Source organism: Protobothrops mucrosquamatus, unplaced genomic scaffold (assembly GCF_001527695.2).
Source record: "Protobothrops mucrosquamatus isolate PMUCROS unplaced genomic scaffold, P.Mucros_1.0 scaffold1525, whole genome shotgun sequence".
NCBI lineage: Eukaryota > Metazoa > Chordata > Lepidosauria > Squamata > Viperidae > Protobothrops > Protobothrops mucrosquamatus.
Genome location: NW_015387697.1, coordinates 119,397 through 136,243, shown reverse-complemented (window position 1 = coordinate 136,243; position 16,847 = coordinate 119,397). Strand labels below are relative to the sequence as shown.

The window sequence follows — 16,847 nt, the reverse complement described above, 5'->3', positions numbered from 1 at the left end:
GGGACTGGCCTGAGGGATTTTAAAGGGGGTTTTAATTACTTTTAAATTGGACATATTTAAATATTTCGTTTTAATCAAATTTTAATTAAGTATATGTATATATGTTAGTATTTTATTCAATTGTCAGCCGCCCTGAGTCCGTAAGGAGAAGGGCGGGATATAAATGCAATAAATAAATAAATAAATAAATAAATAAAAAGGTTTTGGCTCAACTCTCTTTTTGTCTGTTTGGGTTCTTGTGGTTGGTCCATACTTGGAAAGGAATTTTGTTCCCCTCCAAGAAGTGCCGCCAAGTGAGAAGAGCCCATCGCACTGCGTATGCCTCTTTCTCCCAGACCGCCCACCATTGTTCTGTTTCTGTGAGCTTTCTTGATGTGTAAGCACAGGGTTATAATGCTCCCTCATCGTTTTCCTGCAACAGTACTGCCCCTATGGCTACATCACTAGCATCAGCTTGAATCACAAAAAGTTTGTCAGTGTCAGGGTGTCTCAAAACCTGTTCTGCAGAAAAAAAGTCTTTTAAGCCTTTCAAATGCGGCTTGACATTCTACTGTCCATTTTAACGGTTGGCTTGGCTTGGGCTTCCCCTCTCCTCTGATTTATAATAAGTTCGTAATTGGCAACACAATCTGGGCAAAGGAGGGGATGAACTGCTGGTAAAAGTTAGTGAAGCCAAGGAAACTTTGTAACTGTTTTCTGGTGTGGGGCAGAGCCCACTCTAAAACTGCTCAGACTTTCTTGGGGTCCATTTCAATGCCATTTGGTGATGTGCGATATCCCAGATAATCAATAATCCATCAAATGTGGAATTCACATTTAGATAGTTTTAGCATAAAGGTGAGCTGCTTGGAGCTTTTTTAGGATTGCCCTGACCAACTTTACATACTTATTCATGGTCTCAGTGTGTTGTGGTTCCGTCCTGTGAGCCCATCTTATCGGAGGAAGAAGGGTCCAAACATGAAGGAGAGGAGATGACCAGGCCTCTCTCTCCAGGACCCTCCTCTCTGGCAATGCCTCAGGTGTCTCCCGACGGAGAAGAGATTGGCCAGGAGCCAGGTGTTTCCAAGCCGTCGGATAGTGACGAAGATACATTGTGGCTGGACCCACGCCAGCGTAGGCAAGACAAGCGTGCGCAGCAGAAAAGGAGGCATGCCAGAGATTAAGCTGAGTCACTGGACCCCACCCCACAGGCTATAAAAGAGAGTATGGTGGCCATTCGGACTCTGTGACGGACAAAGCTAAATCTCTGGCGAATCACTTTGCACCTTTGGACACAACACCTATTTGCTGTGCATTTAATTACAAACTGGACTATTCAAACTGTATGTGTTTTTGTCTGTGTTATTGCAGTAAAAAAGTTCTTGGCAGGCAGCTATGGAGTTGCTGCCAAGTTCCTTATCAGTGGCGTGGAGTGTCTGAAAAGGTTATTTAACCCTCGGCTGGCTGTTTGGGTGTGTGTGAGACGGGGACAGAACACAGTAAATATTAAGATGTTGTCTAGGTTAACAAGCACCCCCTTTCACAGGTGCTCCCATAGCACCTCATTTATCAATTGTATGAATACTGCAGGTGTTCCTTGTAACCCAAACGGTAGGGCCCGAAACTAGTAACATCCTAATTGGCAATTGAATGCTATCTTCCATTCGTCCCCCTCCTTTATTCTGATCCGGTAATAGGCTTCTCTCAAATCTAGCTTTGAGAAGATTTTCCCTTTCGATAGGTGGGATAGCATGTCTTTCATGAGGGAAAGAGGGTATAGATTGCTTTTGCTCACTGTGTTCAAAGCTCTATAGTCTATGCAGAGGCGAAGACTCCCATCTTTCTTTCCTCAGAACAGGATGGGGACACTGTCTTTGGCTTTGCCGGCTGAATAAAACCCCTTTCTAAGTTTTGTCTATGAATTTCTGCATCTCCTTCAACTCTTGTGGGCTCATGGAGTACAATTTAGGTTTGGGAATTTTTGCCCCCAGATGAATTTCTATAGCACAGTCTGTGGCCCGGTGGGGGGGCAGTTCATCAGATCTTTCCTCACTGAACACTTCAGCCAGGTCTCTATATTCCTCTGGTATCTCCAGTAATTCCTCCCCCCCCCCACTGCAGCTTTCTCAGCCTGGGTTCCACTGTTCCGGGGCTGGGCTGGTTCCTTGGCTGATTACCCTTTTGGGAACCTGAGTTCTGCTGTCCTCCAGTCCACCCGCAGGTTTCACTTGGTCAACCATGCCATGCCCAGGATAAGGGGATACTCCATGCCAGGGGTCACCACAAATGTTATAGTCTCTATGTGGTCCCCTATGGTGAGTTGGAGTGGCAGGGTAGCTAACGTGGTGGGCATCCCCCCTGCTATGGACCCTTCTAATTGACAAAAAGAGATTTGTTTCTTCAGTCTCCTCACCGAAATCCCCAAATTCCCCACCAACATTGGGCTTATGAGACAGCGGGTGCAGCCAGAGTCAATTAATGCCCTAATTTCCATGCTCTCAGGCATGCCGGGGGATAACAATTCTACTGTCCAGGTGAGAGGCGCAATGGGTCCACTTACCAGGGGTTCGTCTTCTGAATTGTCATCTGACAAATTGGGCATTCCTCCTGGATTGATCAGAGTTCCCTTTCCTCATTGGGCTGAGGCAGGGAACTCAAGCACTTCTGTGCCCTTCATGGCCATCTCTTTTGGCTTCGCTGGAGTCTTCCCAGGTTTTCCAGCTGGAGCTCGGTCAGGTTTCTGGGTAGGGGTGCATGAGCGGCATTCAGTGTCTCTCTTTCCCACATTTGAAACAACCTGAGGTTCTTTGGTTGCTGGTGCTAGCTTTGCTAGCTCGCACGTTGGCTCTGATGGCGAACTTCCCTATTATCTCCTCCATTGTTGTCTCTTGGCCAGGTCGATCTCTGTCTCTTCGGCCAGGACGTACCAGTCTTGCAACTGGTGGGAGTCCCTTTGGGGAAGGCAGACATCGTAGAGGTCATAGTTTAACCCGTTCTTGAAATGGATGAGCAGGATGTCTTCCGGCCAATTCAGTTTGCTGGCCAGAGCTCAGAACTCTAATTACAGGTCACCAGCCCTGTTTCACTGTCTTTATTTGCTCCCATGCCTTCCAGTCAGCTAAGGGGTCTTCGAAATGATGCCTAAGGGCAACCATAAATTGATTGAAGTTTAGCAGCTCTGGTGCATCTGCATCATGGAGGTCTCCGACCCAGTCCGCTGCGATGCCATCCAGTGCCGCTTGCACAATGCAAACCCTGGCTCGGTCATTTGGGATATCATGGCCATATTCGTCCATGTAGTTCAGCACTTGGGTTAGGAAAAAACCCAGACACCATTGATCCCCGCAGTACTTTACTTCCAGCGGCAGGAACTTCTGGATGGATCGGTGCCTTTTCTTCCGTTTGTGACGTCTCCCATCTCCGCAGTTGCTGCTTGGCGAGGGGTGGCAGCGGTGGCGGCAACAGCTGCAGTTTTGATGTTGCCTTCGGAGGGGTCTGGGACTGCTGGTTCAGCCCCTCCTTCATCTGTCCCTTCTGCGGAACCCAGGCAAATGGTGCCCCGGCATGGGTCAGCTTTCTCTTCCCTCATGGAGTTGAGTGCTATTTTCATCATGCAGATTGCTTGCTCCAACAATCGGCTGGAATGTAGCGGCCAATCCTCCTCGTCTTCGCTAAGGCAGAGAGACCTCTCCATCTCGACCTTCCAACCTGGTTGATGACTGCCCTGTCTGAGCATCACCTTCCTGGCCTTCTTTTCCCAGTCCTCTTTCTTCCCAACACCAATCGACCACCTGGGTTTATGGCAGTGATCTACGACCACTGCTTCTTCCGATGAGCTGGAGGATCCGGAGCTGGAGTATTTGCAGGGATCTGCTCGGTGGGAGGCTTCCCCCCATTGCAGGTTCCTCTCTGTCTATTCCAATATCTGACATGGTTTGCTAAGTCCCCTGGTAAGGGTCTTCCTTCCAGGTGACTGTTACTGCAGATTCTGTCTAGTGACAGGGCCCACTTCAATACCTCATCCTAAGAAAGCAGAACTTGTGGAAGCAATTTCTTCCAAAAGGAACTTTTATTAGGAGAAGCTGATAGCAGGCAATATAGACAGGATCTGAGGGTTTCCCACTCAGATCAATGGGTTAAAAGACTCCCCAGCAAACCCCACCCCAATAGTTCATCCGATCAGTTTGAATGGGCCAATCCTCAGGTGTTAAGTCCATTGTGGAAAAGTTGCTGATAACACTGGTCTTTCCCAGGCTCGTAGTGATGTTGTGGCTTTGCACCTTTCCTTCTGAAATGGGAGATAAGCCAGATGTCTGGAGGCTCATTTCTTTCTCCCCCAAGGTGACATCAAGGGAGAAACAGTTCAAAGAGTAAGTATGAAGAGAAAGCGAAAGAAATACATTGTAGTGATAAAGAAAACATAGAGACATCCTGCAGCAGTTCCCCCCTCCCCTCTAGGAGTATGACAGAACCCAGAGCAATAGAAGAAATAGAATGAGAGAGAGTTCTCCTTAATAATATATGGGTTCTGACACATACCACAGTAGTAATCAGAGATCACAACTATCCAGATATCAATTGGGAGACAAACTCTGCAGCGAGCCGGTGATCAAACAGATTCCTAAACAACCTAGCTGACAACTTTGTCATCCAAAAGGTGGAGGAAGGAACTAGACATAAAGCTATACTGGGCCTAATTCTTACTAATAGAGAAGGAGTTGAAGATGCCAACTGGGTGAAAGTGACCATGTCATACTGGAATTCAATAAAAGGCAGACACTAGCAATAGTAAACAATCCAACCAGTGTCTTAAACTTCAAAAGAGCTGATTTTAACAAACTCAGAGAGAACCTAGGAAAGATCCCATGGATGAAAATCCTAAAGAGGAAAACAACCCAAAACGCGTGGGAAACTTGGAAAAATGTGATCATAAAAGTCTAGTCCAGCACAATACCACTGAAAAAGGAAAACAAGAAATTCAAGAAGAAACCAGCATGGCTGCATAAAGATCTCTCTGACAAACTGAAAGACAAAAAGGATAACTACCAAAAATGGAAAGAGGGACACGAAACTAAGGCTAATTATCTGCAGACAGCCAGAACATGCAAAGATGAAGTCAGGAAAGCAAAGACTCAGAATGAACAAAGACTTGCAACAAAAATCAAGGGTAATAAAAAAAGTTTCTTATTATTTCATTAATTCATATTAACAACAAGAAAAAAGTTAAGGAAAGTGTAGGTCCACAAAAGAGAGAGGATGGCAAGGAAATAACAGACAACAGGGAGAAAGCAGAGCTGCTTAACTCATTCTTTGCATCAGTTCACACAAAAAGAAACTACAGCCCAACATACCCCAAAAACCACTGCAAAAGACAAACTAGAAACAAAAATTAAAATAAGCAGGAAAATGATAAGAGAACACTTAGCCGACCTTGACGAATATAAATCATTGGGACCCGACAGACTACATCCCAGAGTTCTGAAGGAGCTGGCAGATGTTATCTCACAACATCAGGGGAACTCATCAAATTTGCAGATGACACTAAACTGGCAGGAGTATCCAACACCCAGAAGACAAACTCAGGATCCAAAAAGATCTTGACAAACTTAAACAATGGGCCCTATCCAACAAAATGAGTTTCAATGTGGAGAAAAGCAAAGTTTTACATTTAGGCAGGAAAAATCAAAGGTTTAAGTACAGATTAGATGAGACCTGGCTTAAAAACAGCAACTGTGAGAGGGACCTTGGAATCCTAGTGGATGATCACTTGACTATAAGTCAGCAGTGTGCAGCAGCAGCCAAAAATGCTAATACAATCCTGGGTTGTATAAACAGAGGCATAGAATCAAGATCACGTAAAGTATTAGTACTGCTTTATAAAACCCTAGTAAGACCACATCTGGAATACTGCAGCCAGTTTTGGTCACCATATCACAAAAAAGATGTTGAGACCTTGGAAAAAATTCTTTGAAGAGCAACTAAGATGATCAAAGGCCTGGAGACTAAAACATATGAAGAACGGCTACGGGATTTGGGTTTGGCTAGTCTAAAGAAAAGAAGAAATAGGGGAGACATGATAGCAGTGTTCCAGTATTTGAGGGGCTGCCACAAAGAAGAGGGGGTCATGTTATTCTCCAAAGCACCAGAGGGCAGAACAAGAAACAATGGTTGGAAACTGATCAAACTGATCAAAGAGAATTAAGAAGAATTAAGGAGAAACTTTCTGATAGTGAGGACAATTAACCAGTGGAACAGCTTGCCTCCAGAAATCGTGGGCGCTCCATCACTGGAGATTTTTAAGACTTTTATCAAAAGGTTGCCCCATCCAATCCAAATTCTTCTCTGTATGTTTTATTTTGACTTGTCCACCAAAACAGCTAATTAGATCATGTGTCCCTAATGTATAATCTGAATCCATCATATTCGTTTCCTACCTCATTGTCTAAATTGTGAGAGTACTGAGCATCATGCAACTGAGCAAGTTCAAGAAAGCAAGAAATTACACAGAATTCAGTAAAATCTTTAATACTCCTCTGGAGAAATACAGAACCTTGGAAAACGTAAATAAAATCTCCCAGCTTCATTTATAATGAGGAAATAAAGGTAAAGTATTTTGAATATTTTGCAATGATTCTTTCTGCCTAGATTTCTTCCCACCTGGGCTGAGTTGCCATTTAAGCTATCAACTGCCTCGCCAATCATCTCTTCATATTTTATATCCCTTCCATTCTTTTCCTCGTCTTCCATAATCCCTCACAGATAGCTAGCTACTCTAGAGAACTCAATGTTTCTACATTGCTTCTTAATACAGGGTGGAGTAATTACTGCTATTTGCCATTGCTATCAAGGAAGCATTGACAAGGCCATTGACATAATAAGGAGGCCCTCTGTGAAATCTGCATGGAACCTGCTCAAACCTAGAGCACATACTGCTGAACCTGGTTTGCACCAGCACAGAATTCATATAAGGAATTGCATGGAGGTCATCAGAGTGCAGAAGATTCTCTTGATCTTATGTTACATCCTGGTATTATGTTACATACACCCACACACTTAATAAAAAGAAAAAAGAAAGCAAGAAATGCTATCTTGTAGGAAAAAAATACAACATGATGAAAGGGTACTATCAAAGGTCTGGGTGATACTTAGTGTTCCAACAAGCAAATATTCTCTTCTAGGGAACTTGTATTTCAGGTTCAGTGTCCCAAATGAGAAATCAGATTATTTCACAATAGAGAATAAATGAATCAATCTAGGTAAGATATATTTTTTTTAAAAAGTGGAATGGTCTCTCACCTCCCTGTTATAGGATGGTAATTGAGAAGTAATTAAATATATAACAGAAAAGTAAAATGGATTTCAAAAGCACATCTATAAGATTTCTTAAGTGTATCTTATATTTATATGAATATCTAGGCTCTTCCAAGGAAGCATGGCCTGCAAAAGCAAAATAATGCCATCTTTGGCAGCAATGAAAAAAAGTTTATTGAACCTTCAGAGAGCCATTGATGATCACAGTTTGATAGAATAGGATGCAATTTTCTCAGCTCATATCAAGATACATCAATGAAAAAAATTATTTACTTTTTAATTTAATTCTATATAGTTAAAATTTCTTGTATCAAATAATTATTCTAATATTGGCTGCTATTGAAACTTAATTTAATAGGATGCAAATTTAACTGCACTGGGTTAGAAGGATGTTCTTAAAGAGCCTCAAATACTGAATAGAAAATGTGCAAAGATTTGACTGTTATCCCTTGATAACTTTTTTGTATAAAGTTTTTCTGAATGAATCAGGGATCAATAGTGTCTCACTGACTAATAATTTCCAATTCATTATGAAAATATTGCTTCCTCTTGCTATTAATAATGCCATTCAAAAATATGTCAGCTACATCTGCTTCCTCTGATGCCCAGTTCTGTCCTCAGTTACAGTACAGGATTTCAACTGCACCAACAACAGCAAATTAGTAAATCTTCACATAATATAAACAACAAAATTAATTAAAAAAACACCCACAGACCATCAGTGTTGTCACTTCTCTTGTTGTTCTACCTATTGCTTTATTCAAACATGATTTTTAAAACCATCACAAACAGTAATAATGGTTATACTTGATACATTTGCTCTAGCAGCTTTTTAATATGAATTTATTTGGGCCACCTGCAGATTTTTGTTGTACTAAGTCACAAATAATGATTAGTATTGACAAACAGTTATGAAACATGCCACTTGTTACAAACTCCCATGTTTTTAATTGCCTTTTCAATCATTTTCACTTTGCCTCCTAAAGAATTACCCAGCAAAGAACAAGCAAGTTTATCTAAACTTGGAAGAATCTTACCTGTGATGGATTTAATTGTGTCAGTAGATGCTGTATGTCCAAGCAGGTCATATTGAACTAAACTGGAAGACTCTTCAGGGACTTCCACTGAATGTTTTGGCCCTTTTGTCCAGGTGTAGATCATTTCACTCTTTGGATATGCATCTGAACAAGATATATTTAGAAAAAAAATTAATGGACAGGACATTAGTCTTAAGAACTTATCTTAAAACCCATTGAAAGCATTCATGTTGCTTTCAGGGACACCAGCTTTCTTTTTTGACAAAGACATAAGCCTCTAGCTATTCTCTGACCTGTTTCTTACAACAAGAACAAAAATGAAGCTTTAGTACCATAAGTAAAATGTCATAACGGGGACTTACAGCTTCCAAATTTTAGCGGACAAGCATGTCCATCCATTGGGAAGTCCACCAATCTCATGGGACACTCGGCACTTATGGTGAGCCTATAGGAACCATGTAAAATTAGTCCTGACATCGGATAGTACATCAGCAATTAATAAATCATGTAAAAGTACAGAATATATAAAGCAGTTACCTCATTGTATAGAGAATGGTGCCATTTCTCATAATTCTAAATAGTTTATTTGGGGCTGTCATGTTATGAGACACAGATTTTTTTCCATTTCGAAAGAAAGTATCTGGGGTCCACACTTTGTTAACCATCAAGTTGTTTAATCTTAGAATTTCAATGGGACCATCATATTTTAATCTCTTGTCTACCCATGTCTGACGAAAGAAAACATCCATTGTGTATTCCTACAATAATTGGGAAGCAAATGAAATAATGTTATACAGTACATGTATTTCACCGACAAATCAATGATAGGAAACTATAAATTCCCTAAACACTATCAATTTGACAGAACTATAAACATTTTAATACTTTAATTTTCTACATTAGTTATATAAATTATTAAACATACTAAATCAAAAATAATTAGTGTAATCTAATAGAATGGCAAGAAGTATGTAATTAAATTTGTTCACGACTGGAAACAAAATGATTAATTGACTAACATATGTTAATGATTTTGTGTCCATGCTATTTTGTTTTTTTCTACAAATGATTAAAATTTACACTGGGAATATACTGTACTGTATGCTTATAGCAAACAAATGAAAGAAATGTTATTGAATTGCAACCAGTAAAAACATCATTGGGTTAAACAAAAAGCGAGGACAGATTTTCCACAAAATAGTAAGTCTTCTGACTTCACCACCATTTATATTTAAGATAGATATGGAAGTTTGTAAATCATGCAGAATCATTTTAAGTGGGCCCTCAGCATCTAGGCATATTGCTCAATAGAGAAGACCCCTGCATTGGGACATTCACAAGAAGTCTTAAAAAAAATCAAGATGGTGGCCATAATCACCTAATCAAGACCCTCTCCTGTCTTAAAATACATGTGTGGGGGTGTTTTCAATCATATAGTTCTGGGCACCATTTCTATTTCTATCTGGGGATGGTTATACAACTATTGCAATGTCCTGCAAGTGTCAAAACTGAATAAAATAAAAATAAAATAAAAATGCATTGTGTAGAATTCAATTTCTAAAAATTTCAGTTTATCCTTTATTATTCTTTTAAAACTGTTATTGCAAGATAATTGCTTACATATATATGTAATGTGTGGTATAATTGGAAAATTCAGAGGTGTTTCTGAACTAAATATCAAGGAACTGGGACATAGGATCAGTGTTGATGCTATTTCTTGCCTTTCCTCCCAGGCAAATGGGATGATTTCACTTGGTGGCGAACCTATGGCATGCGTGCCAGAGGCGGAACTCAGAGCCTTCTCTGTGGCACGCGTGCCGTCGGCCCTGCCCCACCTCCTCCCACAGCCCCTTCTCACCAGCAGCCCCACTGGAGGAGAATCGCCCCTGAGCGCGGCCCATGTGGAGCAGCGCAGCCAAAGACATGGCAGCCGGACAGTGGGGACAAGACTCCGCCCTCACACCCCATCACATGCAGATGATGCTACAGGGCATGGGCTGAGACCATGGCCGCCATGGTGCTGCTGGGCCACCTGGGCAATCTGCTGCAGCGATCCTTGGAGGTGGGTAGCTCGGGGGGTGGGGTGGGGTCAGACTGGGTGGGGTGGGGTGGGAAGCGGAGCAGGGCAGGCAGGGAGGTGGGGGCGGTTTTTGGGCCCTTGGTCTCTAAAAGATTCACCATCACTGTTGTAGTATATTCATCATATCCTGACTGACTTCAGTCAAGCACCCATCCCTACCATGCCAATTTTTTTGAGGTTTTTTTCTTTTTTAAAATATGGAAAGACCAGAATAGAAGCTGTCATAGCCACATGTAATAAAGCCTGAAAATAAGCTATTGGTAATCTGGTAATTTTTTACATGAATAACAGGTGAATCCCAAAGCCCTTCATTTAGTCACCTACTTAGTACTAGCTTTAATTTTTTTCCCTCCTTAAGCCTACCAAAATACTCAAACTTACCATTTCTACATCAGAAACAGGTCCAAAACTTGTGACATAGATATCTGTTTTGACTTCAGTAACAGGACCTAATGTATAAAAAGAAAGTAACCAAGGAGAATTGAATTGTTTCACATCAAAAACTAGGAAAAAATTATGCAGACCAGTAATGCTAAGACTTACAGGAACAATTCATTGGCCTCATTTTAGGAAAATGAAGCACTAACATGTGGCAGCTGTATTTACAGATTCTTGTATAATATGGATTTCCATATACCTTTATATAATTTCGTTTGTTTATGCAAATACAATTCATATACAGTTTTGTAGTGCTCCATTTCCCACTGACATGGATAAGAGAATATATAGTATATGCATAAAAACCTAATTCCATACTACTTCAAACAAGAGAAAATAAATTGTACTACTCTATTTTTAAAATATCTCCTTATGCAAATTATTTATCTACAATAAGTTCTTCTATCACTTGCTCTATGTTTAAAAACCGAATTACATTAGCAATAGCAACAGCATTTATATACTGTTCCATAGTGCTTTACAGCACTCTTTGAATGGTTTACAATGTCAGCATATTACCCTCAGCAACCTGGGTCCTCATTTTACTGACCTCAGAAGGATGTTGAGCCCATCAATATCAAATTCCAGGATGTGGGCACAGTTAGCCTGCAATACTGCCTTCTAACCAATGCACCACCAGGGCTTATACCATATAATTCAGACCATTAGAGTTGAATTAGCAGAATTAGCAGAAACATTTGAAGTTTTTTTAACTATTGCATGGAACTTCATGTCAGGTCTCCTTTTGGGTGCCCTGCCATTCTGTTGGAGGGGGGAGGGGGAGGGGAGGCTCCAGGGAGCATTCTTTTCATGCTTTCTCTTCTGCTGTAACCTTAGGGAGATTATCTTTGGAGATGGGATGGACTCCCTCCCAGCCGGTTCCAGCCTTACTCCAAGGTCGCTGTGCCCTGAGGATGACCCGTTATCTGTCCTGTACCTCAGCACTCTCAAAACAACCTTGCAGCAATGTATTGGCTGCTGGTGGACTGGTTAGGGGGTTGGGTTTTTGAATGGGAAGAATAGCTTGGTGCTTTGCGCGGGATCGTTAGATTCAACCTGACCTTATTGCAACCACTATCTCTCAGGAAAGTTCTTTAGATTAAGCACATGGTGTCAAGAGTCATTCTTTCCTGAGAGGGCCAACTGGGGCAAGTGTTTACATTAGGCAGAATTTGCAATAGTGGTCAATTCAGAGAAGTACTTATCTATACCATGGGGAGTGTGCAAGGAATGTCTGCACAAGGTAGTGACCAGGAGGAAGCAAAGTGCTGGGGAGAAGCCTCTACCAAGGCTCACCCTGGGGCAGACCTCAGCAGGTGGACAGAGGATACAGATTGGATACCCCACTCAAAGCAGAGGAATTTGTCAACAACCACAGAGCCTTTTTGGAAAAAGGCGAATCCGAACCCAAGAAACAAGGGGAAGCGAGTGTTGTAGGAGCGCCTAAACAAGTGGAGGAGGAAAAACTTAAAAAGAACCATTTAGAGGAAGGAACAAGACTGAGAGACCAGAGGAAGATAAGCTCCCCTAGAAGATTGAGGTCCAGATATAATTGAAGTCATGGAGGAGGTTGGAATCTTTTCAATAAATATAAGTGGTTTGAATTCTCCTTCAAAGAGAAGAAAAACTTTTACTAGACTACAAATGTTAAAAAAGGACATAACTTGTCTGCAAGAGACACACATCAAGAGACAACATTCTAGAATCTTAGAACAACCAAAAATGGGTAAGCTTTACTTCTCCCTGGCACTTCAAAAGAAAAGAGTATAGCTGTTTATATAAAAGAAAAGATGAATCCAAAACAAGTTTATGTAGATGAAGAAGGCAGAATATTAATGGTGGAAATTACGTGGAATCAAAAACAGATACTGATGGTTGCAATATATGCACCCAATGATAAGCAAGACCAATTTTATCATCAATTACATAATAAAATAGTGGACTTAAACTACCAAAACATTTGTATACTGGGAGACTTTAATGCAATAGTTGATACAACTTGGGACTATAAAAGCCATAAACAAGGCAAAAAAGGGGGAAACATTTTACCCAAGACCTTTTTAAAAATGAAAGAAGAACTGTCCATTCAAGATATATGGAGAGAGATGAACCCAGGAAAATCACAATATATGTTCTATTCAAATAGGCACAAATCTTGGTCAAGAATTGATATGATATGGACATCTTATGACTTAAAAACTATAATACAAGAGGTTGAAATAGAAACTACTATTTGGGCAGACCACAATCCAATTAAAATGACCTGGAAAGGAACTAGGAAAAAACGTAAGATGGTCGCTGAATAAATCTATATTGAAAGAAAAAGATTTTCTACAATTAGCAACGGAGGAAATGGAATTTTTTTTTAAATAAAGAAGAAACCTCTCTCCAAAATGTGTGGGATACGGCTAAAGCATATTTTAGAGGTTTGGCCATAACTTATGTTACTAAAAAGAATAAAGAAAAGAAACAATTGCAGCTAAAGTTGAAAGAAGAACTTAAAAAATTAGAATCTGAGTTACAAATTGACCCACAAAAAAAGATTTTGAAGACACAAATGGAATTAATAAAACATAAATTAAACCTAACTGAGATGGATATAATGGCACAGCAGATCAAACGATCTAAACAGAACTTTTTTGAAAATGCTAATAAACCGGGAAGATGGTTAGCATATAGACTGAAGAAAGAAAAAGAAAAAAGAATGATAAATAAACTACAAGACTCAAAAGGTGAGCTACACTTCCACAATGACACAATTAAAAAAATTACTAAGGCTTATTATGAGACACTCTATAAGGCAGAGGTGGTTTCCAAAGAGGGAATACAGGATTATTTAAAAGGAACTGATCTCCCAAAAGTCCCAGAGAACATTTGAAATATATTAAACGAGAAAATATCAATGATGGAGATTACAGAAGCTATAAAAAGGCAAAAGAAGGACAAGACTCCGGGTCCTGATGGACTTCCTGCAGAATTCTATGTAGCTCTACAAGACACACTAAGTCCAATTTTGAAGGAACTGTACAATGACATTTTCTCAGAGATAAAAATAGCAAACCCGTGGACTGAAGCTAATATCACCTTGATACCTAAAGAAGACACTGACTCTACACAAATAAAAAACTATAGACCAATATCGTTATTAAATGTGGACTATAAAATCTTTGCTTCAATAATGGCAGAAAGAATGAAGAAATTTCTGATTGAATTTATCCACACAGATCAAAATGGCTTTTTGCCTAAGAGACAGATAAGAGCAATTTAAGGATTATTTTAAATGTTTTGGAATACTACGAAAACCAACCAGGGAAACAGATGGCACTGATATTTCTTGACGCACAAAAAGCTTTTGACAACTTAAATTGGCAATTTATGTTCCAACAGCTGATGGAAATGGATTTCGGCGAAAATTTTATAAATGCAATTCAAGCAATCTATAATAAACAAACAGCAAACAGCAAGGATACTTCTAAATGGAGATTATACAGAAAGTTTTGATATCAAAAAAGGCACAAGACAGGGATGTCCATTATCTCCCGTGTTATTTATCCTCACATTGGAAGTATTGACTAGAAATATTAGGCAGGATATGGAAATCAAAGGATTGGAGATAAAAGATCAGAAATATAAACTACAAGCCTTTGCAGATGACTTGGTTTTCATTTTGGAGGAGCCACTAGAAACATCTACTAAACTTTTGCAGAAAATAGAGAAATTCAGAGAAGTGGCCGGTTTGAAAATAAACAGGGAAAAAACTAAGGTATTAACAAAAAACCTAACAGATAAACAGAAAACCCAATTTGTAAAAAAGACAAATCTCCAAATAGTCAAAAAAGTCAAATACCTAGGTATCCACTTAACATCAAAATACACAACATTAAAAGAAGATAATTATGAAAGATTATTGAAACAAATCAAAATAGACTTGGAAAAGTGGAAAAATCTTCAACTGTCATTGTTAGGAAGAATAGCAACAGTGAAGATGAGTATCCTACCGAAGCTATTTTTTCTATTTCAAACAGTTCCTGTAAAACTGGGAAAGAATTTTTTTGATGATTTAAATGCAATAATATTGAGATTTATATGGCAAGGGAAAAAAGCACGAATTAAAATTAAAATGTTACAAGAAGCTAAAGATAGTGGAGGATTTGGACTCCCAGACTGGAGACTTTATTACCAAGCAGCCATTTTGCTTTGGCTTAAAGAATGGATAATGTTGAGAAATAAGACTTCTCTACTTAGTGGGACATGACTTACAATTGGGTTGGCATGCTTTCCTGTGGTATGGGAAAAATAAAGTACACAAATATTTTCAAAACCACGCTATAAGGAATGTACTTTTGCTAGAATGGGAGAGAATTAAACAAAAAATTTATACTAAAATACCTGAGTGGCTTTCAACAATGGAAGCGTTCACTTACCCAAATTTAATTAATTATGACAGACTTGTTACCTATAAAGACATTTTGGATAAGAACGGAAAACTTAAAGACAGGCAAGACCTTCAACAACAAGGTATTGACTTAGCATGGTGGCCTTATTTGCAAATTCAAACAAGATATGAAAAAGATGCAAAGTCAATGGGATTTTATAAAGAACAGATACAATTTGATAAAATACTTTTGAAAACAGATGAAAATTTAATTAAGAAACTCTATAAATTCCTCCTAAACTGGAAGATGGAAGAAGAAAAGTAAAAGAAACAATGATAGTTTGGGCAAAATTCTTTGGATATTCTATAGATCTAGAAGATTGGCAAAAGCTTTGGGATAGAAACATCAAACCTACTAAAGCAGCCTCATACAAAGAAAATGTATATAAAATGTTTTATAGATGGCATATGATACCAGTTAGATTAGCGAAAATGTTTTAAAATGTATCAAATAACTGTTGGAAATGTAAACAAAAACCAGGTACTACTATCATATCTAGTGGGTATGTCCTAGCGCAGTGGTTCTCAACCTTTTTAATGCCGCGACCCCAACCGGTCGTAAGTCGAGGACTAAACCGGTCATAAGTCGAGGACTAAACCGGTCGTAAGTCGAGGACTTTCCCTGCCCGGGAGCGCTGCGCATGCGTGGTTCCGCCCCCTGCACTGGCCGAGGCATAGCTGGCAAGCGGCAGAGACGGAGTAGGCCGACCACCAGCTGGCCCAGCCCAAAGGAGGTAAGGCACCTGCCGGAAAAGGGGGAAAAATGGCGGGCAAAAAAAATGGCGGATAAAAAAATGGTGTACAGCCTTTCTTGGTGACCCCTGTGAAAAGGTCGATCGACCCCAAATGGGGTCCCGACCCACAGGTTGAGAACCACTGTCCTAGCGCTAAGAAGTTTTGGTTTAAGATTCATATATGGCTGGAAAAGATGACTAAAATACAGATAGAATTTAAGCCAGAACTGTTTTTGTTAGGAATACTAGGACTTAATTATGGAAAAAGATATGCAGATGATACCACTCTAATGGCAGAAAGTGAAGAGGAACTAAAGAGCCTCTTGATGCGGGTGAAGAAAGAGAGTGCAAAAGTTGGCTTGAAACTCAATATTAAGAAAACCAAAATCATGGCATCCGGCCCTCTCAATTCCTGGCAAATAGATTGGGAAGAAATGGAGGTAATGACAGATTTTATTTTCCTGGGCTCCAAGATCACCTCAGATGGGGACTGCAGCCAAGAAATTAAAAGACGCTTGCTCCTGGGGAGGAAAGCTATGGCAAATCTAGACAGCATACTAAAAAGCAGAGAATCACCCTGCCAACAAAAGTGCGTATAGTCAAGGCCATGGTTTTCCCAGTTGCAATATATGGATGTGAAAGTTGGACCATAAGAAAGGCTGAGCGACAAAGAATTGAGGCCTTTGAACTATGGTGCTGGAGAAGACTCCTGCGAGTCCCTTGGACTGCAAGGCGTTCAAACCAGTCAGTCCTAGAAGAGATCAACCCCAACTGCTCTTTAGAAGGCCAGATCCTGAAGTTGAAACTCAAATACTTTGGCCACCTAATGAGAA

The 16,847-nt window shown here is 40.1% G+C and overlaps 1 protein-coding gene across 1 annotated transcript in view; it reads right to left on the bottom strand.

Annotated features, from left to right (window-relative positions):
• Nucleotides 1–8,327: 8,327 nt before the first annotated feature.
• Nucleotides 8,328–16,847, bottom strand: part of LOC107293183 (gamma-aminobutyric acid receptor subunit alpha-4-like) — a gene marked incomplete at its 3' end in the record, with an annotated part of 47,726 nt that continues 39,206 nt past the window's right edge. Inside the window, exons 3-6 of the mRNA XM_015822326.1 lie at nucleotides 10,789–10,856; nucleotides 8,865–9,085; nucleotides 8,690–8,772; nucleotides 8,328–8,471 (exon numbers count right to left, since the gene is read on the bottom strand). Coding sequence (XP_015677812.1) covers nucleotides 8,328–8,471; nucleotides 8,690–8,772; nucleotides 8,865–9,085; nucleotides 10,789–10,856 — 516 coding nt within the window. The remainder of the gene's footprint in view (nucleotides 8,472–8,689; nucleotides 8,773–8,864; nucleotides 9,086–10,788; nucleotides 10,857–16,847) is intronic.